The sequence below is a fragment of the Camponotus vicinus genome, unplaced genomic scaffold (genome assembly GCF_025532165.1).
Source record: "Camponotus vicinus isolate PSW18456_S1 unplaced genomic scaffold, iyCamVici1.0 SCAF_14, whole genome shotgun sequence".
Taxonomy (NCBI): domain Eukaryota; kingdom Metazoa; phylum Arthropoda; class Insecta; order Hymenoptera; family Formicidae; genus Camponotus; species Camponotus vicinus.
In genome coordinates, this window is record NW_028141950.1 from 3,257,515 (window position 1) to 3,281,669 (window position 24,155).

The 24,155-nt window shown below is 35.5% G+C and overlaps 2 protein-coding genes across 7 annotated transcripts in view; one reads left to right on the forward strand and one right to left on the reverse strand.

The window, feature by feature from the left end:
* The window catches only part of Spg (dedicator of cytokinesis spg), a 50,448-nt gene that overhangs the window by 8,965 nt on the left and 17,328 nt on the right, over nt 1-24,155 (forward strand). The gene's annotated exons all lie outside the window — the stretch shown is intronic.
* On the reverse strand, nt 315-23,093 carry Inx3 (innexin 3). 2 transcript variants are annotated; one of them, XM_083088134.1, is made up of 5 exons: nt 22,980-23,093; nt 6,759-6,932; nt 4,229-4,653; nt 3,645-4,040; nt 315-3,313 (listed from the first exon to the last, which is right to left on the reverse strand). In XM_083088134.1, exons 2-5 carry the CDS (start codon nt 6,919-6,921, stop codon nt 3,107-3,109), a joined length of 1,191 nt encoding a protein of 396 aa, XP_082944260.1. In that variant the 5' UTR covers nt 6,922-6,932; nt 22,980-23,093; the 3' UTR covers nt 315-3,106. The 2 variants fall into 2 exon arrangements, with proteins under 2 accessions (XP_082944260.1, XP_082944259.1); XM_083088133.1 differs by lacking the exon at nt 22,980-23,093 and adding an exon at nt 21,438-21,933.

A 24,155-nucleotide genomic window follows, 5' to 3' on the forward strand; every position in this document is an offset into this window, starting at 1 on the left:
TGCATGAAAAGAAATCGGAAATACTTAAATAATATCCATTATGCTTCACTAGTATAAATTTCTAAGTAATCGAGAAGGAGCAACTCCAAGTTATATTTTCCGCAATCTGAGATATTTTAATCCATAACTGATGGAAATATTTTAGCTCGAGGAAAACTTCCGATTACGCAAGTAATCATCGTGATTTATTCTTGTCATTTGAAGGAAAGTTTGTTGTCCGAAAGCTTCACTCGCGGCGAGGAAAGAAAAAAAGAACTTTAGAATTGCTTTTGCATATGATTAGTGCACGCATAAAAGTTGAATGATGCACGTCGTCGTTGGAAAGAATCTCGTTTATTTTCTATCATTTTTCTTTCGTATTTTAATTGCTATAACGACGTTGCACATGTTGGCAGTCTTCCTCTCGTATCGAACGCGAGACGAGAGAGGTCTCGCTCCTCCTAAAGAATACGCTGATACGCTAACGCGTATCCTACAATATAGAAGGCACATTGCGAACAACTATTAAACTTATAATTGATATCGTTTTCTCTTTCTCTCTCTCTTTCTCTCCCTCTCTCTCGTTCATCTTAAATGTCTACCTTAAGATATCACTCTGTGCGCGATTATTGGCAATCTAACGGATACTGTAAAGGGAAAGGTTCGTAGCATTTAACACTATTGTCGTTATACATAGCTATTGTCGGCAGCGCTTACACTTTGTCCTCGTGGACGCGAAGGAGGGGAAAGGGAGAAGAGATGTATCTGAGGGAAAGTTTCTATTGTCTCTGCTAACAGGAAGGAGAATTACCGTGTACATAATAATTAATTGCGAAAAGTAAAGTCTACGTATGAGACAGACGCACCGATTATAATATCGGGGACGATAACGCTTTTTCGCGAACGAGTTGAAGCGATCCTAATTAGGATTAATGAAGTACTTAATTATATCGTTAAGAATGACATACGAATATCTTTTCATATCGTGAGTTATGCAAGAATCCTATTCGCGTATTTCCTACTCTAGAAACTTTCCTTTCTACTTTACATATTTCTCAAATTACGAATGCCTTAAAAATTGATCTTTTTTTATACATATTTCTAATTTAATAAAAAATTATTTTCTTCACGGCTCAAGAATACTTAATTAATTATACATTAAACATTATATAATATTAATATATTTATACGCGACCGTAATTTTGATCCATTTACTTAATTAAATGGCGATCTTTTATATTGAATGCGATCGCATGAATGTCGCATTATTCTCTATCCTTTCTTTTCTTCAATCAAGTACTACTCATTTTAATTCACACTATAATCATTATATCGCAGTCGCGCGGAAATACTCGTGAAAAATTGAAAAGAAAGAAGAACGAGACAAGATGTGTAAATGTCCGTTTCTTCTATTTGCTACACTATAATTGTATTATTTTATGTCTCTGTTAATTACTAGGCAGTGCACTGGTTTTATATATGATATCTCAACTAATGCGTGGTATTCTCACAATGTCTTCGTAATTAATAATTGCGCGATAATGTTCTGTTTGCGATACGCGGGATTCGCGTGTATTCGCTCTAATATTTAATATAAATCGCTCTCCTATTAATAAATTTTCTAAATTAATTTCCGAATCATTCGTGTGTGAGTATTCATACATATAATTGAAGGATTCGTTGTTGAGCAGAATATATGTTCTACCAGTATGTTTTTAAATTTCTATGCGATGTATCGAGATCGATAGCGCACATTTTTCGTCACGTGATGAACAATCTATGTTATTTCGTGAAAAAAAATATATATATTGCCGCACTTTTCTATTGTAAGCGATCGGCAGAGCGTTTGTTACGTATCGCAAAAGCAAGTATCGAACAAAAGTAATATATAGCAGTGCATCGTAGCTTCGACGCTAGCTTGCTCTTTTTTTCTCCTGGATGATCTAAGATAAGAGAAATATTACATTCGTGATGTGAACAAGAGTTAAGGAACACCACTATCAATTCCACGCGTTCCACGTGTGTTATACCTTCCTTAAGTTACCGTCAAATATATTGGCACTGATCTGGGATGAACGATTAATAATTAAAGTGATTCGATCTTACAAAGAAAGTTTCTCACGTCAGGCATCTGTTGCGACTTAATGATTATAAACAGTCACAGTGCAAATGTCTTATCAATCCAAAAGCATCGCGCATTACATCGTTACATTATATATTCGATAATCTAATAACGGTTCGTGCCGTCGCGGTCGATATAAGATACCAGCATATCTTCCATTCGTTCCTCCTATCGACGTATCGCGTGGGAATGCTCGTTCTAATGCTTCACCGCATTATTCAAATGAAAATGTTTTAAAAAAATAGAAATAATGGGGGAAGGAGGCGCGATTTTATGTGTTTTAACTTCGGTTTTGTGGTAAATGAAAATCTCTCGTAATGACCATTGAATACATAAAGAGGTTGCTTCACGCTGTTTCTCAAACTGTTTTTCAAACTTAGTTTATACGAATACGTAACAGCAATAACAGCCTTAAATAAAAACCGCAGAATGATCTCATTGGACAGATTCGTCGACAAACAGGAAACTGCGACGAACTGAGCTCGTATATTTTACATTGCGAATGATGCTGAAACTTTTACAAATAAAATTCAATTATTTAATTTAGTAAGATTGTGAGAAATATAATTGGATAGAGAGAAAGAGAAGATCAGAGAGCACATGTCGCAATAATCTCCAGTACAGATTGGAAGATTCGTCAGGCATAAACGTCAGAAACCGACTCGTGCTTTACGAGCGTGCGGTAATGAGCGAAGTTTCCGTCGACAGAAGACAAGGACCACAGGCTGTCTAACATTGCTTCAAGTTTACGAGCGTCACGTAATAGTAAGATCGCGTCGAACACGAATCTCGACGGACAGCAGAAAGAAACGTCGAGGACAGCGTCCATTACGCATTTTACGAGCGCGGTAAGATACCCGACAGCGCGGCACGAACCTATCTCTTTATTGGCACCGAGATAACGGTGGTGTACAGGTACCACCCTCGGTATTATCACAATACGAACAGAAATAGAAGTGGGGAGGGGCGGTGGAAAAAAAGTCGACTCGATGGGGTCTCTTGTATTTAGATCTCAGTGTCCTTGGCGTATTTCTCGATCTCCGGGTATATCGGCGACATCTCGAGGGTGCTGGGCGCCGATGGCACCGACGTCGGCGACGCGCCGCTGCCGCTGCCAAATTGCAAGCGGCGGCACAACTCCTCTAACGTTTCGTTGAACATCATGAGATTCATGTTCTGGCCTAACAGATGGAGCATTAGGAAGTCGCCAACCTGAAAATTCCATTTTTTTTTGTTAGATTTCAGGATGGAAAATTTATTGTGAAAATTATAATTTCATTAGAGAAGGTGCACATTATATAATTTCTCTTTTATTTCTGGCATTATATTATCCACCAAAATTTCATTTTGCAAATATTGCACAGAACCGATAATTATATTACCTCAACTTTCATTCGAAAACTTGTTAAATTAAATTCTTAAATGAATTATTGCAGTTATACCGCTCAATGGGGCGAAACTTTTGAAATTATATTTTATTAAAGCCTTTGTGCATCGAATCAATTTCGTATATGTATTATCGACAATCAAAAAAATATTTTACCTGAGTCTTTCGGATGAGCGCGTTAACCGTAGCTGGTGTGCCGAACTTGAAACGCTTTTTGAGGATCGCCTCGCGCGTGCTAGGCATCAACACTACGGCCATGCTGTACAGCATAGCCAAGCCGGACATGAGCGCCAGAATGATAAACCAGAACCACAGGAAGATGTAGATCTTCTCATTGAGAATATTAAGCGCTAGCACGCAGAGCGCGTCCAACTTCTGTATCGTGCCAGAAGCACCGAACTTGTGGAAGGTGCACTTGGTCACGCGTGGGAACACCTCGATCATCGGATCGCTACGCTGCTCCTGATTCATGTTGCTGAACTTAAGTACTTCTGTGCCATATGTAAGGAAAGCGCCCCCCAGGAAGGAGTCCACGAAGAAGATGTTACTGACCTGAAATGAAAATAATATTATTTTAATGCAAAGAGTTTCATATTTGTAGAAATAATTTGCGATTTAAATATACAACAATCTATAATAATAAAGTTAGAAATTAGACCTCTATATTCAAGACCATAGTTTAATTTACGCTACGGTATGTTCGAGATAACTTAAGGAGAACTTGTTTACGATATACTTACGGTATTGACAAAATTGAGGGCCTCGCAGAAAAAGTATGCGGCAGCATAACTGTTGTGTAGATGCAGGGTTTCGACGAGATATTGGACCAGTCTTTCGATTTTAGCCTGCCGTTCCTGCTTGGGCTCGATCATGGAACCTCTCATGCCCTCGGATATTATTCTGATCTTACCCTCCTCCCACTGTTTCCACATCCAATGCGGTATATAAAAGAGCACACCTTGGAAGAACAGCATGAACGGCACCCACTGATAGTACGAGTGATACCTCTTCTCGCCTTCATCGATACCCAGACCCGGATGGGCCACGTGGGTGGACACGGGTTTCGCGTTATTTGCCGGTAGCGTGAACGTGTACGTAATCCAGCAGAAAGTGTTGATCACGTGGCCGGCACCGGCAAGTTCCGATATACAGTTGATAGGATCACCTGTGCAATAATAGATAGACAATTAGGCCATGATGATTTTTTATCGTTTATTAAATTAAATATTTTTGGATCGAAATTAATTATTCTAACTAGTGGAAATAAGACACGACTCATTTAACTTGTAATTTATTTCCATAATTAAAAAAGATGACGATGATTTTCAGGCACCTTGCTCGTATCATTCACTTTTCTTGCGCGAACATCGTTACCAGAGTAATCTCGCGGAATTATCGTGTGTAACGTGTGTTAATCCTGTGCCATTAACAAACGTTGGAAAGGATGTTATCGCGACGAAGATAACTTTTCACGTGTCAAGTCACGCTGCAAACAAGCCACTTCGGATGCTGCGCTGTCGTTCTAGACGATGATACTCGAAACTCGAGAATCAAGTATCGGTCTCATTTAGCATCTTGATGAAGCACTTCTAAAGCGCAATGAAGATGTTCCTTCCGATGTTGATATAAGCATTAAATTTCGCGATACAGTCTGCGTTACATTTGCACAAATCCAGATGGTACGTGTGTTTTTCAATTAGGAGTATTTACTTGTACTTTCTATATTTCTGTACTCTTCAAGATTTACTTATGTCTAAATCGATTAAAAAGTAATAAAATTAATTAATAAAAAAATCTAGTGCAAAGATAGATTCAAATAAAAAGGCTTATGAGAAGTGATATCTCTACGCGTTAATATTTCTAAACTTTATAAGAATATCTATGGAAATATTATTTTTTGATGCCCACGCATTAAACAAGAAATTCGATATTTTATCTTTCGAGATAATCATAAAATTTTTATAGCTCCTATAACTTTTAAAAACAAAAGAACTTACTGTTTTATAAAAAGATTAAAATTGAATGAATATATCGAGAGAGAAAGAAGGAGAGAGAGTGTTTCGCAGAAAATAGAAGAGAAAAATGAAAACGTCATTACGCTGAATAAATCTAGCATCTATGTTCTTTGAGCTTCTCCTCGAGATGAAACTGATGGATACCACATGTGTGCGCTACATAATCACGCTTCATATGTATACCAGATGTTTCACATATAGATTATCGGCAATTAAATTATGCAACGATATTCAATAACGCGATACATTATACTGCAGTTATAATTGATTAGCCATTTGTATTTTTGATCGCTCGAAAAATCTCTTAAAAAATTGAACGTTTAATTTGTTAAAAATTTTCAAAATTTTCTCTCTTTCCTTATATTCTTAATTTTTTAAGATTCTTGAAAAATTAAGCGCCTAATTTTACAAATAAAATAAATTATATTACTACCGTATATTTTATACAATTAATTTTAATTAATTCCTACAGTATTGTATAACTAATGCATGGTTTTTTTATCGACATGAGGTCACAGATATACATCATGCAATATAAACTCGATTCAATGATGATTTCAACGAAAAATGTAAACGCATACGCTCTTCTACTATTACATATCATCATTTGTTACATAATTACTGCTTCACCCTACACAATCCAAGATCCATTAATCATATCGTGCAAAAACGACCTCGATTTGCTCGGCAATCCTTGTCGAGAAATGAGCACATGCCGAGTAGTTATGATTATAAGGTGTAAACGTGACTTTTTTTAATCAGCCGCGCCGTTAAACCTATCGCACGACGATAAAAGAGCTCTAAAAATCATAGGATTAGATGTTTCAAGACTTCGTTTACGATGTAAACTAATGTACAACTCCGAAGAAGAATGTACTGTTGTCTCGCTTCTGTTCGAGGCCCCTGCAATCGAAACCGATTGCACCGACTTGTGCAATTGATCCTTAACCCGACAATCCAGCACGCCCGATAGATTAAATGATTCGTGCAGTCTATTTTTAAACATGTTTTCTGCACTTTAAAGATCAATCTTTTTTCGTTCAAATATTATATAACTAAAGTATATTAACTGCTCTAAATATACATATATCAATCAAGCATAATCGTTTCGTTCTTGAACTGACTCTACTATCGACAATAGAACTTACCATGCAAGATATTTTCCTCAATCGTGTTTTTAAAAGACTCTCAAGAATCTTCCTTAGGAGAATTCTTCGAAAAAACACAAGTGCATATTGAATGAGAATATATTTACCTATCAAGTTATTGGCGGTGACGATAATGCAACAGAGAAACAGAATGGCCGACGTGATCCTGTAATGCATCCTGAAAACCATGTTGTCGATGACGGCCTTGTCAATCAGATACCGCACTTTGACAAATCCGGCGACCGCCGAGACTAAACCGAACACCACCATTTTCGTTTAATCTGCAAGAAGAAGAAGAAAGGCGTTATTTCTTTTTTATTATCATCTTGACAATTGCTGGCCGATGAATAATAATAATTGGCCAACGATAACACGTTACTTTTTGAGCAATATACTGCAAAACAGTTATTAGCCAGAGAATAATAATTATAATACCTCGACTTTTAATTAGACATAAACTGAGTTTACTGATTTATCTGTTTATTTTTGCATATTTTTTTCTCGCAAAATGCTTTTTTTACAGCGCCGGCTATTAAAGCATAACGTTATTTAGATTTTTATTAGCAGCCGGTCATTTAAATAGGTTTTTATCTAAATAACATTTTGCACTCAAGTCATTAGACAGTTACCAATAAATTCTAGTAGTAAAACCTGTGACTTTTGGCTTCATCTAATCATCTCAGAGAGTTGTTGGCTTCATCTAATCACTTTTTTATTCATTATCAGATTCTTATCATATACGGAATAGATGATATTTAAATGGTTCGCTAAAAAGATTGGCCAACGATATGGACTTCGTTTAATGAACCATCAGATACAGCGTTCCTGTATGCATAATGAATGCCCCATAGCTGACGGATCGCGATTAGAAGCGGTGCTTTATTGCGTCAAATGACAACGGAGGGAAGCATTAGCATTCTTATCGTACAAGTCAGTAATTTATAATGACTCTGAACGCATTGCCTGGGAGAGAAAGAGAGACAGAGAGATCGACTCACGGAGGTTGCGCTTCGAGTTCTCAGCTGATTGTACATACGTGTCGTATCTAGATTAGCTCGTGATTAATTCAGTATAGACTCCAGTAGTAAACAGGACTACAGTCCGCGAGAGCTGATCATCAATCTTATCTTAGATTTTCTCGACGACAGGTAATTGCGTTGTTTGCGAAATTAATTGAATTTCACGAGAGTTCCAAAAATTCGAACGACTTTGCATCTCAAATATATAAAGAATTAGAATAGTCGTCTAATTAATAGCAACGCAATCAAGAAAAAGCTGTCATTTAATTATAAAATTAATATAGAATCTAGATTTTAATTTTAATATTTTTTTATTAATATTTAATATTTTTTTATTAAATATTTTTGTTTAAAATATTGTGAAAAATTTCGAATTTTTGAGAAGATAAGAATTTAAGAAAGAAAGATTTAAGGATCAATCTTAATTTCTACTTCTACAAAATGAACCGTGTGACTTTGAATAAGAGAAAAGACATCGTTCACTTTTCTTTAGCATTCTCATTTTTATTCTTCGATCCTCGTCAACAAACAAAAGCCAAAGCGTTTCACCGCGATTTTATTCAGCAAAATCGTCGCGAAATGTTTTCCCGGTCCTTTCGAAAATCCATGGAACCCTCGATGAAAAGGGTATCCGACCCTTTACCTGACATTGCGCGCGTCCGGAAATGGTACAGGAGGATCGATATATAAAGAGAGAGAGAGAGAGAGAAAAGAAAATCCACCCATAAAGCCCGCGCACACCTCGACCCAAGGATTGTTCTCGTCAGGAAGCAAAGCTCGATGCGACCGGAATCCCCTCGGTTTCGTCGAGTTTCGATGATACACAGAGAAAAATGTATACTGTATTCAAGTAAATATTATTTATTTTAAGTATATCATAAGTTTGTATATCCGCAAATATATCACAAGTTCACCACAAGCATTAAATTTAATTGAACATGTTCTGAATTTTAGTAAGTGCAGTATTTTAGTCAAGAATATTAAATTTAAACAAAAATTTGGTTTGCTTAGAGTTGGCGTAAAGTAAGTTTGATTTTTCTTTGATACAACTTTATAATATTCTTGAAGAGAAAATAAATTCTTCTTTCGAGTACATGATGATGAGATTTTCCAACACTTGTGATGAGTATATTTTAAGACTATTATCAAGAATATATTCTTTGTTGAAGAAAACTATTACTTAAAAAAAAAGAAAAATAAATCAAGTAATCACTTTTCTTGGCAGAAAGATATTTTTCTCTGTGTAGCGACACGTGCTCGGAGAACCTGAACGCAGAGATTTTGCGAAAGTTACAGCACTAATAGAAACTAATAGAACCGAATGAATTTCTCGAAAAATTTCTTTAAAAGTCCATCTCATTTAGATTTCCAATTTTTTGCATTTATCGAGATTTTATCTCGTACGCTATTTCATCTTTTAATTTGTCTAATCTTCGAGTCATACATTTACAAGGTACGCAGTGTTATCATGTTGCCATTATCTGTCGTACATTGTAAGAAGAAATCGAGACACGCGCTAATATCTGTCAGTTATTACCATCGTTTAAATAAAGGAAGAATAAAAGTGTTTAAAGTCATTCTCTTTTATCGTTTCCTTAGAGAAACAAGATTAAACCATGCGCGGAAACAGTTTGCGTTTAATTCTCGAGATATCGTGGTTTTGTGGCTCCATGCTTTTCGATATAATTGCGTGTGATAATAATTAAACGCGTAAATGCCTGGGCTTGGTCTATTTGCGTTAATCTACGCGCATCTCGAGAATTCACTTGTCATTGTGCGGTTACGAAAAGTATCGTATTCGTGTTAACACATGATGTAATTGTTAATATCGTACAAAGAGACAGATAAAAAGTTACACATATCTAATATTTATTAAATTAATTCGGAATTAATCCTCGAAATTAAATTTTAAATAATAATTAAGGAAATTATACATTATTTAATCAAAATTAACAAAATAAAATATAAATAGCCAATAATTAAAAAATTATATAGTTTCTTACAAAATAATTACTCCAGACATATTTTTCTATTTTTGTAATTTTGCATACTCTGAAGTTTAAATAATTAAGGATACAATCACACGCATCGGGATATTTGTTTTTTACAAAAGAAATGTGTTTTTCCCAGCGATAGAATATTCTTCTCAGCTTGAACAAAATTCAAGGGCAAATTATAGCTCGTATTCCAGTTGGTCGGCCGTGTGTCAATGGAATTTCATAACTTAATTAATTGAAGATAAGCAGGGGACGCGTGTCGCTGTACCAGGTCGATTTGCACGAGGATGAGAATTGCGTGTGTCGTGCAATGTACGGTGTCTGGCACCATCACTGTTATAGCAGAAAAAGAAGAGAATACTAATGCAAACAATATTTATTTCCAACAGATTTGTTTCAATAATAGTAAAATTTTTAGATAATTTTCAGATAATTTTATGAATTTTATGAAAATTTTATCTCGACATTTTAAATTTAAATTGTGTTGTTTTGTCCGCAAAACGGTTCACGTTGTTTGATATGAATTTTCTAATAAATCCAATAGTTAAATACTCGCGAGAAAGGAAAGGAATGAGAAGAAAATTCTGAATTGACAAGTTTTATAAATCATATTTCTATCTCTGCTCTCTCTCTCTCTTTATGTAACATATTTTATTTTATATCTCGAGATAATAATTATATAAAATTTAGAAATATAAATATTACATAAATAAAAATATGTTCACATTTTCCTTCCTTTACAATATTTTATAACGTCGAACAATAATTCTCCGAAATCAGTACAACTCAATTATCCCATAATCACCTCCAGTGATAAAGACCTCTGATATATCTTTTGAACAACGTGCTTATGAGTCACACCCCAATGTTCTTGAGATGAGAGAGAGTTGTAAGAAAAAAATGAAATAGCGTTTCGCGAACTTGGCGATATTTCTTTGAAGGTATTCAAAAATTGGAATACCTTCGTCATTCCTTTACCACGCGTCTTGAAACGCTCGTGGCGAAGAAACCGAGCAAGTTAAACCAGTTGGCTGCTGCTGGTTTCTCGGGTGGACAAGAGTGGGGTGCAATTGCATGAGTGAACGATGACGATGGCGACGACGAAGAAAGGCCGATACCCTTTTATGCTCTCGCCTTGATTAATCGCTCTTCTCGAATATGCGACGTTCAATTTTAAATGATATTGGCCGATATTTCTCAAAATTATATAATCCTAACAAACTTGGCCTGCCATATCGTGAATTAAAAATAATTAGCAATTATTAACGATAGTTTCTCATATTTTTCCTTTTAGATTCTCAAACAATTTTGCTTTTATTTTCCATTATGCGCTCCACTTTTTATCTTATCGAATTATGGGAAATATATGTCGTTACCTAAGTGTTACTGCCATTTCGATTACGCGTCTCTCTGGTTGGAACAGAACTTTTATGACGTTGCGCAATCGTACGTACAAGGTAAAAAAAGGTTTTATGTCCTATTGGTCGCGGTAATAAACTCGTCGTGAGCGGAATTTTGTCATCGCTGCTTCTATTCGCGACGAGAATTTTAATTATTATTGATTATCGAATTCCTATAAAAATGTTATATATGATTTATGTTACAATAATTTAATTAAAAGAGTATATTATACGATATATTTATGTGCTCGTATATAAATGATTCAACCGACGATATGAAACCGCGTCAAATATTTCTTGGAAATAAATGTGTAACGAAAAAAGTCCCGTGACTCCCGTGGTTTGCGAGGATGGTTTTCTTCTCACGATCGCTGCCGCGGCTCGATCTCGTACGAATTCTCCATATCGGGTTACGGATGCAGAAAACAGGTTTGAGATCGCGGTGCTGCCAGCCCGGCTCCGATAAAGACCCGAGGAGTCGCTAATACACGATCGAGAAAAATGGAGAACTCGACGGATGCTCTTTGTCCACGATGGCATCCGGGACATCGGAAACCTGGTTCAGGTTCACCGTATCGTCCGCATTTTGAATGCGAAGCGAGAGAAGACAGGTGTAAATAGCGTATAAGATAAAAAGAGACTCTCGTGTACTTGTCTCTAAACAGGTGTACTTTCTACCGTTCACGCGTGAAAACAAATATCAATATTAAATAAATACATATGTTACTCGTGCACACGATTGATATATGATTAATGCAATTTTTGAAATATCAAATATTAATTAGTAAAAAAGAAAAGTAATATTTATCGAGGTTGCTTTCTCTCTCGCCGCCTTTTGAAGTCAAGTCCAAAGTATTTTGTTATTTGGCTCGTTATTTCTGGATATCTACTAATATTTTTTTGACATTTCCAGAATATATTCTACACAGAAAAAAAGGACATTTTTGTTTTGAAAATATATTTAGTTTTAACATGGAAATCTTGAAGTGAGATTATATTGCATTAATTAAAGAAAAATATAATTGCTTACTTGAATGAAGCCATTTTATATAGTTCAATCAAGAAAAATATATTCTTATGATTTAAGATTTAATTTTCTTGAATGGAAAAGAAACAATGTTAGATAGAAAATAATATTTTTAAATCAAAGATTATAATTTTCTTAAAGTAGAATTAAATAATTATATATTCTTGAGGTGACACTTACAATATTAAAATAAGACTATAATATTGTTAAAATTTAAAATTATTATTAATTAATTAATAAATTTATTAATATAAAATTATTAAATTCTAAGAAGATTATAAATTGTTGCGAATATACGAAACAATGAACGCGTTAATTTAAGTATATAAGTTTTGATTTGATACTTATTTTTTTTCTGTGTAGAAACGTCAAAAAATTAGAAATAATTTAGAAGAGATGGAAAATTATTTATTTCTTCGCGTGTCTAATATTACAATTTTTACGAGTATTTAATGACGACAGTCGAATGCATAATGAACGAGCAATCGAATATCGAGAGAGTGCTTTCCGAGAGAATCGAAAAAAAGCGTAAATCCGCGGCTTTACAGAACGAGATATACGGACGCCGGAATTCAGTCGATTCAGCGGTTAACAGGTAATGGAGTGAGATTTACGGGCGCGGGTTGCGCCGCTTGATATAGGAACTGGAGCGATTTGTAGGTCGAAGCGCGGCGATTGTGGTGGTAACGAGATCTACGTATGTATGGACTAATGGCAGAGTTGCTACGTACAGAGTATCGAACGTGTTTAAACGGATCATGATTTATGTATCCCGAGCGTGATTACTGATAGGAATCACTCGGAAACGTGGACCAGTTCCCCGCAAATGAGATCCGAATGTCATCGGATGCGCGACGCTAATCGATTTAATAATGATATCAATTTGAATTTTATGCAATATGCAACTTAATGAGACATTTGTTACTATTATTGCCTTAAATGTCTCGTTAATGATATCTTGGTATTTTGCATGATTGCAATAATGTTACATTTGTAATGAAGATATTAAGAGATCTATAAATTCATTATAAAATATTAAGAAATCTACAAATTCATTATAAAATATTAAGAAATCTATAAATTCATTAACTCCTTCACTGTCGAGTGAAAAGAAACTTTCCGTGCCAAAAGTATGTTGAAGAAAAAAGTTTTTAAAATTGCATGAATACGTCAGTATAAATATTATTGAGGTCGCCGAATCCGAATCTGAAGCCAGAATTACAAAATTCAAAATGGTGAATCCAATATGGCGGATCAAAATTCAAAATAATTTTGGATTTCAATAAAAATGTGTATCATTTTTGGGGTTGCAAAATCCAAACCTAATATCAGATTTTCCAAATTGAAAATGGCAAATCCAATATAGCGGATCAGAGTTCGAACAAATAGTTGACATACATAAAGGTTGTATATTTCTCTCTTCAATTATTTTTAACTCCCGCTCTCTGCCGAACCCAGAGTCACGAATCGAGAACGTGGCGGTTATTGACTCCGTGGCGGTTTTTTTATTTTTTTTTATTTCTTGAAAACTGGTATACGTTTCCACTTCTGTGCAAACAGCTTGATTTGATAATTCGTGACTCTGGATTCGGCAGATAGCGGGATTTATAAGTAATTGAAGAAAAAAGTGTACATCTTTTATGTATGGCAACTATTTGTTCTGGTCCGCCATATTAAATTTGCAATTTTTAATTTGGAAAATCTGATATTAGATTCGAATTCGGCGACCCCAAAAACGATAAGAAACCCATTTTTATCCAAAATTATTTTGAATTTTGATCCGCCATTTTAAAGTTCGAAATTCTGATTTCAGATTCGAATTCAGCGACCTCAGAAACCTTAAAATACCCAAGGATAACCAAATCGTAATAGTAATAACATGTTTTTTTCAAGATGCCCCTATAGGGGTCATGAAGCAAAAGTGGCACGAATTTTTTTGGTCCCTATAGGGGTCACTGACAGTGAAGGGGTTAAAGAATATTAAGAAATCTATAAATTCATTAAAAAATGAATTTAGAAAGTTTACAACAACGTATACTTTTCACATTAAATTATAGTAGTAGGAGATGGAAATAACGTCTTAGCTCTGCGTTTATATTGAATAATTCGTTGAGAAAGCATGCATTCGTCAAGAAAGGCTTCTCAGAATTCAAGCAAGTTAAACACTTTTCTCTGCAGCATGGAATCTCGCATTCATTCCTGAATACGAACTGGAATTTTATACGAGTTAGCGCGAAGAGGAGCGTAAAATATTAAAGTAATTATTCTTCTTTTCCTCAAAATTTACATCGAATATTATTTTCAAACACTCCATTTCTTCAAACATCTCTTCCACGATGATCGAAGCGTTTTGTTAAAGCTTATATAATTTCGCACGCGTGCGTGCAAAATATATATTGAATTAATATTTCTTTCGAGTACTTTGCGAAACGATATAAGTTCAGATCGCATGCACGAATTAATAACACGCTGTGGATAAACGGTCACCCTCGTCAGTAAGCAAATTGGCGCAACGTGACCGTAAATTATAGTATCAACGGCCATTCGCGCCGCGTCGCGATATCAAGATATCGCGAGTTTTATAATCGCGATCCGAGTAATTGTATGTACATGGCCGTACGTCGCTTTTATTGACAGTTATTCAGGTGCGCCGATCCCGTCAAAGTGTCAGCTGTTCGCGTCTACTGGATGTGTTAAATCTGTCCGATAATCCGCGAGTCTCTTTGATATTTTGCGCAAAACTCGAATAACGATATTTTAAATATTTCATTACCTTGTCATAAAACAAAAAATATCGTAATAAAGATATTTATAGATAACAAAAAATTTCATATTTTCTTGAAAAATTGATAGTATAAAATTAAAATTTATGATTGAACGAGAGATTATATAAGAATTTTAAACGATGTATGCGATTTTATTTACGATTATATTAGTATATTTAGCAGTAAAAAAAATTGAAAGATTGTGTCATTAATTATTTTCTACGAAAATATTGCAGAAATTTCAAGTATCGTTACTAACTTGCGTGAACAAAACAATACTCTCGAGATATATGAACGTTGTACGCAATTCTCCTTCATATTACGTTGGAATTACGTGCGAGGAATACTCGGTCAATGCTTTATTAAGAATTCGCCGAGTAACCAGCGAGCGATGATTATAATTCCTTTGCACATCAAATGCTCTCTACAAATGCGCTTTCATAAATCAACGCAATCATCTCTCCATATATATATTACTAGTAAGAATGATGCATCTTCTACGAATACTATACTAGTAGTAAAAGCAATTTATCTTTTACTAAGTCGCGAAAAAAATTAAATTTATATAATTATTAATTATTATTATTATTAATAATTATAATTTTATTATTATTATTATTATTAATTATACTTATTAATAATTATTATTATAAATATATATTTAAATCCAACTTCGTAAAGAATATTAAAAAAGAAGAAATAAGAAAATATCTTTCCGAATTTTATATCATTTTATATTTCCTTTGCATGTCATCCTTCAAAGAAAAAATTTATAATTTAAGAAATCATATTTAATTTGATATTAAAGTTAATTATATAAAAAAACGCGACACGATATCGATTTTATAAATTATTGTGTGTTAAATTCTCATATTAAATTATCCAAAAGAATTTCTAATAGTATGGCTCTTGCGTTTTTGCGTGGAAACGTTCAATTATTGGACCGCGATGGATCGAACACGTTGAATTAAACGAGACTTTTTTCTGCACGAGACACGCGTGACATATGCGCGAACAACTTTTCTTTCGTTTGTTTCAGAGACCGAATCGCTCGTTGACGAGAACGGGAAGGAGATTTACAGTTATGGCTTATGCGTGTATTCCGCTAACATGCTTATTTTACCTGCTTTAACCGGTGACATAACATTGATATGACAAATAATGGACGCATGTGGTTTCGAATAAATTTTTCAATAATTTTCTGTCAAGACGACACTAAAAAGTATTACATATTTAAATTCTATTATATGCTAATTAATTTAATTCGCGTGCTAGTAAAAATTTACATTCAACTAAAGTTTGCATTCAACATTAATTAATCCGAAAAGATCAGGGATAATTAATCGACATAATAAAAAATTTAGTAATTAATGAAACTTTTTCATTGACATTTCAAGTTTTACATCATTTTTTTATTTAAAGCATATGTCACTAGATTCAAATATATCTTGTCGATAAAAGAATCAATTTTTCATAAACGAATCGATATTTATATCTCTCTCTATCATTTCTCAAAACTTCAGAGGAATTTAAATTTTCCCTCAAAGACTTCTTTTGAAATTCGCAAAATCTGAAAATGGACCTAAAAAACTGCGATAAGCGGACTTTAGAAAATACGTGAGAAAATACGATCGCGCATTTATCTTGCCGATTTTAATGAGTCGATTTTAACCGATCGATCGTATTAAATCACGCCATATACAATCGCGATCGCACCAAACGATAGCGCGCGCGATGTGAGTGAAGGGTACTCTGTTCGCTTCGTCTCGCGATCGCGTCGGGTGAAAGGCGATATAACTCGCGAAATATTATATATATGTATATACATTTTTCGTTTCGCTCGCGAACAAACAATTTTCCGCGAAACGGTCCGCGGATTTTTCGCGGCGGCCGCGCTGCCACGTGACACGACGAAGATTATAGCTTACAGTTGTGTCGCGATAATTGCGCGGGTTGCTACGACGAATAGGGAACGAGGCCGTAGGAATTATGTTAATTATTGCGTAGCCGAATTGTTCTTCTCCCCAGTTATGTTATATAACGGACACGCGACAGATTCCGCCTCTCGTTACGATTCTAAACACGGACGTCTCTATAGTAGAATATTAAAAAATACATTAAATATATTAAATATATTAAATATATTAAATGTATTAAATATATTAAATAATTTTCAATCATCTCATCGCTTTTCATTTAATGTATTATCAGCAAGCTAAATTATACACAGAAAAAAATAAGTGTCAAAACTTAATAAAACTAATGCGTTCATTGTTTCGTATATACGCAACAATTTATATCTTCTTAGAAGAATTTAATAATTTTAAATTTTAACAATATTATAGTCTTATTTTAATATTTTTATAATTGTCACCTCAAGAATATATGTATAATTATTTAATTCTACTTTAAGAAAATTATAATCTTTGATTTAAAAATGTTATTTTTTATCTAACATTGTTTCTTTTCCATTCAAGAAAATTAAATCTTAAATCATAAGAATATATTTTTCTTGATTGAACTATATAAAATGGCTTCATTCAAGTAAGCAATTATATTTTTCTTTAATTAATGCAATCTCATTTCAAGGTTTCCATGTTAAAAGTAAATATATTTCCAAAACAAGAATGTCCTTCTTTTGTGTAAGACAACGCGGCATTTTTTTTAATATGATTTCCTATAAAAAATTTTAAACTACTTTTTAATTATTTTGCCAATTTTCTGATTTTATAGTGTAACACTTTCACACGAAATCATTATGATTACTCAAAGATTAGCGCATGTTTCGTGAGATACTTTGTACATATAACGCTTAATGCAACATGCTCAAGAACTTGGACGCGAACATTATTCTATAAACATCGTAGATGTTATCATATTAATATTTCGTTGCATAATATAAGTACTGTGCGCTTTTATGATACGTATGATAGACATGCACGTACATCAATGCGCGAGCGAAAAATAGAAAAAAATGAATGAAATTACTCAAGGAGGACGTTAATAGTTCACGCATCGCGAGATCGTGGGAAGTGAGATGACAGCGATAATAACGATGATGAGAACGATGACGTTGACAACTATCTCAGGTTTATACGATAGATAGATTATTATATTTATTATATAAAAGAAAAACAATCTTAGAATCTCATGCAATATTTTAATAGATTAAATATCATAATTCATGCTTTTAATTGAATTTATTTTAATTTTATCTCTCCCTATCATTTTGTTTTATATCGCAAATTAATCTCATCCGCGAGTTGGTTCTATTTTTTAATACTCGTGTATCTCGTGTATGTGTTTTGTTAAGGAAAAATTTTATCAATTAATCACTGACGGATTATTAATAGAAAATCGCAAGACAGTATTCATCTCGATCCGTGACGTAGAAAGAATGGTTCATTCTTAATAATTACGTTCTTTCGAGGGCCTTGGAAGTGACGGCTGTTGAGAAATCGACCGTAGAGGTAATCTTTAGACCGCAGATGTCGAGAAATCGACGATACAAGCGGTTTCTCAAGTGTGTGCAAGTGTTGAAAGATCGGCAGACTATTGTTTTCTCACGGCCAGTTGTTCCAACACCGTTTAGCGTTCTGGCAATTTAATTTTCGTTCTCCGTTCGCATATTATAAACAATATTACGTATCAACATTAATTATGCCGTATTCGCTAAAATGCCACGATATAATTGATGCAAATCTCATGGGGGACACGCGAAAATTTCGCTCTACTATTCTTATTACTCAATTATTTTCCCTTTATTACCGTTATATAACGCATTATTATTGTTACATATCGCGTGAAAAGTTGAACCCTTCGTATAATGTACACAGAGAAAAATATCATTATCTACTGCCAAGAAAAGCGATTACTCAGTTTATTTTTCTTTTTTTAAGTAATAATTTTCTCCAACAAAGAATATATTCTTGATAATAGTCTTAAAACATACTCATTACAAGTGAAAATCTCATTATCATGTACTCAAAAGAAGAATTTATTTTCTCTTCAAGAATATTATAAAGTTGTATCAAAGAAAAATCAAACTTATTTTACGCCAACTCTAAACAAACCAAATTTTTGTTTAAATTTAATATTCTTGACTAAAATACTGCACTTACTAAAATTCCGAATATATTCAATTAAATTTAATGCTTGTGGTGAACTTGTGATTTATTTGCGGATATACAAACTTACGATATATTTAAAATAAATAATATTTACTTGAATACAGTATACATTTTTCTCTGTGTACTGTTTTCCGACTCAAGATTTATTTCTCCCTCCATAAGACGCCCACTCCTTTAGTATTTACACGGTTATCGCGAAGGCGCAGATAGGTAGATGATTCTAACATCCTGAATGCATGAAACACGCGGAGGCGGCAAGATAATGTTACGCGTGCGTATGTGTGTTCTTTATGTGTATCGAGACGCAAAATCCTCGGTCCTTTATCTCGTAGCTCTTATCGTCGCCTGGAAAACTGAGAAACTCCTATCTACCGTACCAGAAGCGCTCGAAAAAAATAAAATAAATAAAAAACGGATGAGGAAAATCACGAACCTAACTTTACGTTTACGAGAAGAGTGACACATCCCTCGACACATGAAACATGAAACTAGAGATAAAGAACATTGTATAAAGACACGGAAAATGATAAGTAAACGTTTACTTGTGTATGATATCCTACTATCGTTAAAATTAATTAATTTTCCAATAATTAATTTTCAGAAATTAATTATTATCCCACAATATTCCATAGTATCTCTCGAAATGTGCGTATCGAGGGGTAAACTGCTGATCAAAATTATGTATACTAATGCCTACTAATGCCCAATTCCTGGGCATTACTGCTAAATTTTTAAAATTTAATAATTTAAATTTTAATAAATTTAAAATTATTATTTGGAAAAAAAGACTTAATAATACTTTAATAACGTCCATAATACGCATTAATACTTCAATAAAACCTAATAATGCCCAAGCAATGCCCAGTAATGCCTCAAATCTGTACACCGCAATGCCCTCAGCGGTTTACCCCTCGGTGCGTATTATTTTTTATTTTCGATATTATTGAAATGCAATATTTTTAGTTTGCATTTCAGTGTCGGGCTCCCGTACCTATCTTGCATTATGTTATCTTTAAAATATCTTATCTTTTTTATCTATGCGACATGTTCATTCGCGCGAGGCGGGGGCGTGTGTGTCGACTGGCTGTTTTTTCTCCTCGTGTCAATCGCGGGCACGAGCCGTTCTCGCTCGAGCGGAACACAGGTAGCCGTGATTCGAGAAAGGGCCGAGAAACCGTCGACGCTTTCTCTTCTTCCACGTCAAAAGCTGGAGTCGGAATACTTGGGATGCCTACCGTTTAGGAACGGCCTTCGGACCTGCCGATTCTCAAAAGGGACTCTCCGTTTTCCCCTCCCCAAAAGGCAAAGTCTGGCCTGCTCTGCATTCTTGGTCAAACCGTCCTTTTCTGGAGGCTTTTGAGAAAATGTAACGTACAAAAATTTTCTTGCTCGAGGAGAAATAAATATTTCTGTACGATGTTAAGTTTTGTAAAATTTTCTACATGTATTATACCTACTAATTTTTATTACATCGGATTAAATAACATGTGTCGAAAAATATTATTATTAATTATTATTATTATTATTATTAATTTTTTTATTATCAATAATATTTAAAATTATTGTATTAATAATATTAAATAATAATAATAATATTAAATAATATTAAAAATTTAATATTTCAAATTTATAGAAGTGAATATGAGAAAACACGATAGAAAAAACGTGTGTATAAGAGATATATAATTTTTAATACACGCAATTATATGATGTGAATTAATGAAAAATGAAGGACTGTAATATTTTGCCGTCGATTAAAGACGAGTCAATAATAAAACAATGCATTTGACACGAGAGTTTACATCTTCCGGCGTACTTGGTTACAAAGGCAACAGGAATTTGTGGAGTGAAAGAGGGATTACTCATTCGAGACTTGTACGAGTTGGCTTGAAACAACCGTTTCAATCTTTTCTAGCTTAAGCCGACTGCTTTGCCAATTGGGGTCGATTAAGCGCAGTTTCCGGAGAAGAACACACGCACGTTTCTCTCTTTCTCTCGAGTTTAGAGGAGCGTTTGTAGAAACCGTTCATTGAAGAGCGATACGTTCGGATGGACGCAAATTGATGGCTGTACTATTCAAAGATAAACTTTCAGAGTAATTTCAACGAAATACACACACGCAGATTCCGATTCACGGACTCACATTCTCGTGTCAGTTGTCTCAAATTGTCGCTTATAAACACGAGAAGCTCGCGTTCGCGTGATCTTGCAAGATTCGATCGATCATCGATCTTCGGATTCGCGTCGTGGATTATCAATATAGCGCGTCATCGCTTTATTTACGCATCTGCTCTTCGCCGGAAATCGAAAACATTTTTCTCGTGAGCCCGAAAACCCCACGTGCGAGGAAACGACCACATTTCTTAGAAGCTACTTCTCCTCCCTTTCGATTTATTATTATTTTAATACCGATCGCGCTCTCGAATCACCTGTCCTCTTTCACAATACCTTCTATTCGTGGCGCACGACGTCGATTTCCTGCCCTTCGAAGGGAGAGGTCTCGAGGCTCGCTGTCGACGCTGCAACTACCACCAACGCACTGTACCTCGGCCGAGATTCGGGCCCCTGATCCGGCGCCGGAGGCCCGAAGCTGCGCGTGGAAACGACGCGCCGATTCGGTCAAAGAGATCGACGATCGCCTCTTCTCGCGCGCTCGGAGAGTGAGATCGCTCCTTTGTCTCCTGCTCCTCTTTTTCCCTTGTTTTTGTTTTTCCTCCTCAAGGACGAGGCGGGGGGAGAGGCGCGCACTGGAATTTGGACGAGGAAGAGAGAGAGACACGCGCGCACACATGTACGGACCGAATGAAGCGACGCGTTCCTCTTTCTCTCTCTCTCTCTCTCTCTCTCTCTCCTTTCTCTGAGTTCGTGACGGGAAAACGCGATCCTCGACGATACGCGCAGACACGTAGAGCACCGACTGGGCCCGGCGAGCGACTGACTCGAGCGGCGAGGGACTCGCTCGGGGCCCCACCATTCTTACCATCCTCCAGTCTGGCGGTGAGGTACGGAGTGGTGGAAGAGGTTGCCAGGTGCGTAGGGCGCTCTCGCCAATTTCCGCGTCGGAGATCTTTCTCGGGACAATTTTTGCGAGTGACAAGTCTCGTCTGACAGATGTCCATACGTCAGATTCGATCGAGATCGTGTAATAATTGAACGATTCGCCTCGAAGCGAACAAGCGCAATTTTGCGGACATCACGAAGATGTAAACACGCGGTTCTGCGTTTTACACGACGTATGGTACCTGGAGCTTCTTGTATTTTTTGCTGAAAATGTTACGCTAAAATATACGATAGCGCAGGCGGATGAAAGGTACTATTGAAACACGAATTTGGGAGCGCTAGAATTTGCATGCATTATGCAGGTGGAGCAGTTACGAATGATATACGTTAACATAAATCGCGGAAAATGCAACTGCGAAGAGATGCGCCCGCTTGATAATCGCCCTCCTACCGCTCCGAAATAATTCGTCCCACTGCGCTTCCCTCCCTTTCCGTCTCTCCGTCTCTCTCCTTCTGACTTGCTACCGAAAAATTCAGATTCAGCGAGGCGCGAATTAACTCGTCAGCGTTTGTTTCTGCGTCGCTTTCTTCCAAAACAAGAGAAAAAAATTCACGTTCGAGCATACTTACATAAGTGAAATTTACGCGGGTAACACTAGGGCTATTTGTCATATTATACAATACTCGAGATAGATTCACGTTATCATTAAAACAATATATGCAGAGTGCGTCATCGAGGATCCTTTTTATTTTTCCAATAATTTTCCCAATTTTCTGTCCCGACGAATTTCTCCTCTCAAAATTTTCGGGGACCGATCGCCGGAGTCTCGAAAGTCACGCGGAGCCCAATAAAAAGATACCGTTTTCGCGAGGAGCGGTCGCGACGAGTTCAAGGACCAAGGGCCCGGTCTTCCCACTGGGCCCGCGACTCCCCCTCCCCCCCCGCCTCCGGGCGCGATGTACATACGCATACATATCGTGTGAACTCACCTTTGCTTTCTCGACCTGTATCGTGTGTCCGCAGCATCTCTGGACTGGAGCGAGAGACGAGCAAATACCTTGTCCCTCCTCCCTTTGCTGTTTCTCTCTCTCTCTCTCTTTCCTTCAACCTGTCTCGCTTTCGGTTCATTCTTTCTTTCCCCGTCTCCGTCGTTCTAGATGGGAGCCCAAGGTTTTCAGCTCGGTGAATACGCAGTAACCATGCCGGGAACCTGTTCCCCCCATCCACGCGCTCAAGGGGGGTCGCTTTCAGCTCTTTAAAGGCTACGTTTCTACGTTTTTCCTCCGTGTCTTTCCCGGTTCTTCTCTCTTTCTTCTTGCGTTTGTTATTATCGTTGTTATCGCGTAGCGCTACCATTAACCATGTAATCGTCGTCAGATGTAATTAAGATTGCGCTACTGTTACTCCCTCGTCTTACTAATGTTATTGTCATCTAAGCGAGATTAACGTTTTGCTCCAAGAGAAATCCCCCCCGATTCCTGTGAAATATTTCTCGTCTGACTTATTATTTCTGATTATATTTTAATTTAAAAATTAAATTTTTTATTATGTTTTTAATAAGCTCTTATGTACATTTCTTTGTAATATCGATAATTAATTAAATATTTATTACTTAAATATTTATAATCAATTAAATATTTATCAATTAAATATTTATATAATTAATTAAATATTTATTATACGAAATGGAATGGAATCCGCCTAAAGGTTTCTTTTTCTTTCATCCCTGAAAACTCGGAAATTTTCTTTTTCGTATTCATTCTACATATTAATCCGCCGGAATGTCTGGAATTCCCAAGAGTTTAAGCTGTCACTCGCTTGTAAGATGCTGCGAATCGATCTATTTTGTGTTTGAATATTTCCGAAATTGTGTTTGAATATTTTTGAATTTTAAGGTGAGATCAAGAGAGTCACGAGCCTTTTGATCCCGACACTAAAAGTAATGGAAATGTAATAACAACAAAGCGACAAAATCTTTCAATAGCTTTGCTATTGAACTTTGCAACTTTGTGGGTGATGCGATCTTAGACCTCGATTCAAAGGAAGATCAACCCATGTGATCTTTGTAACAGTTTGAAAGTCTTGCGTCGAGTCTCTTTGACAAAATTAAGGATTGCGTTATCGTAACATATCATTATTTTTTAACACAATTATATAATTTTAAT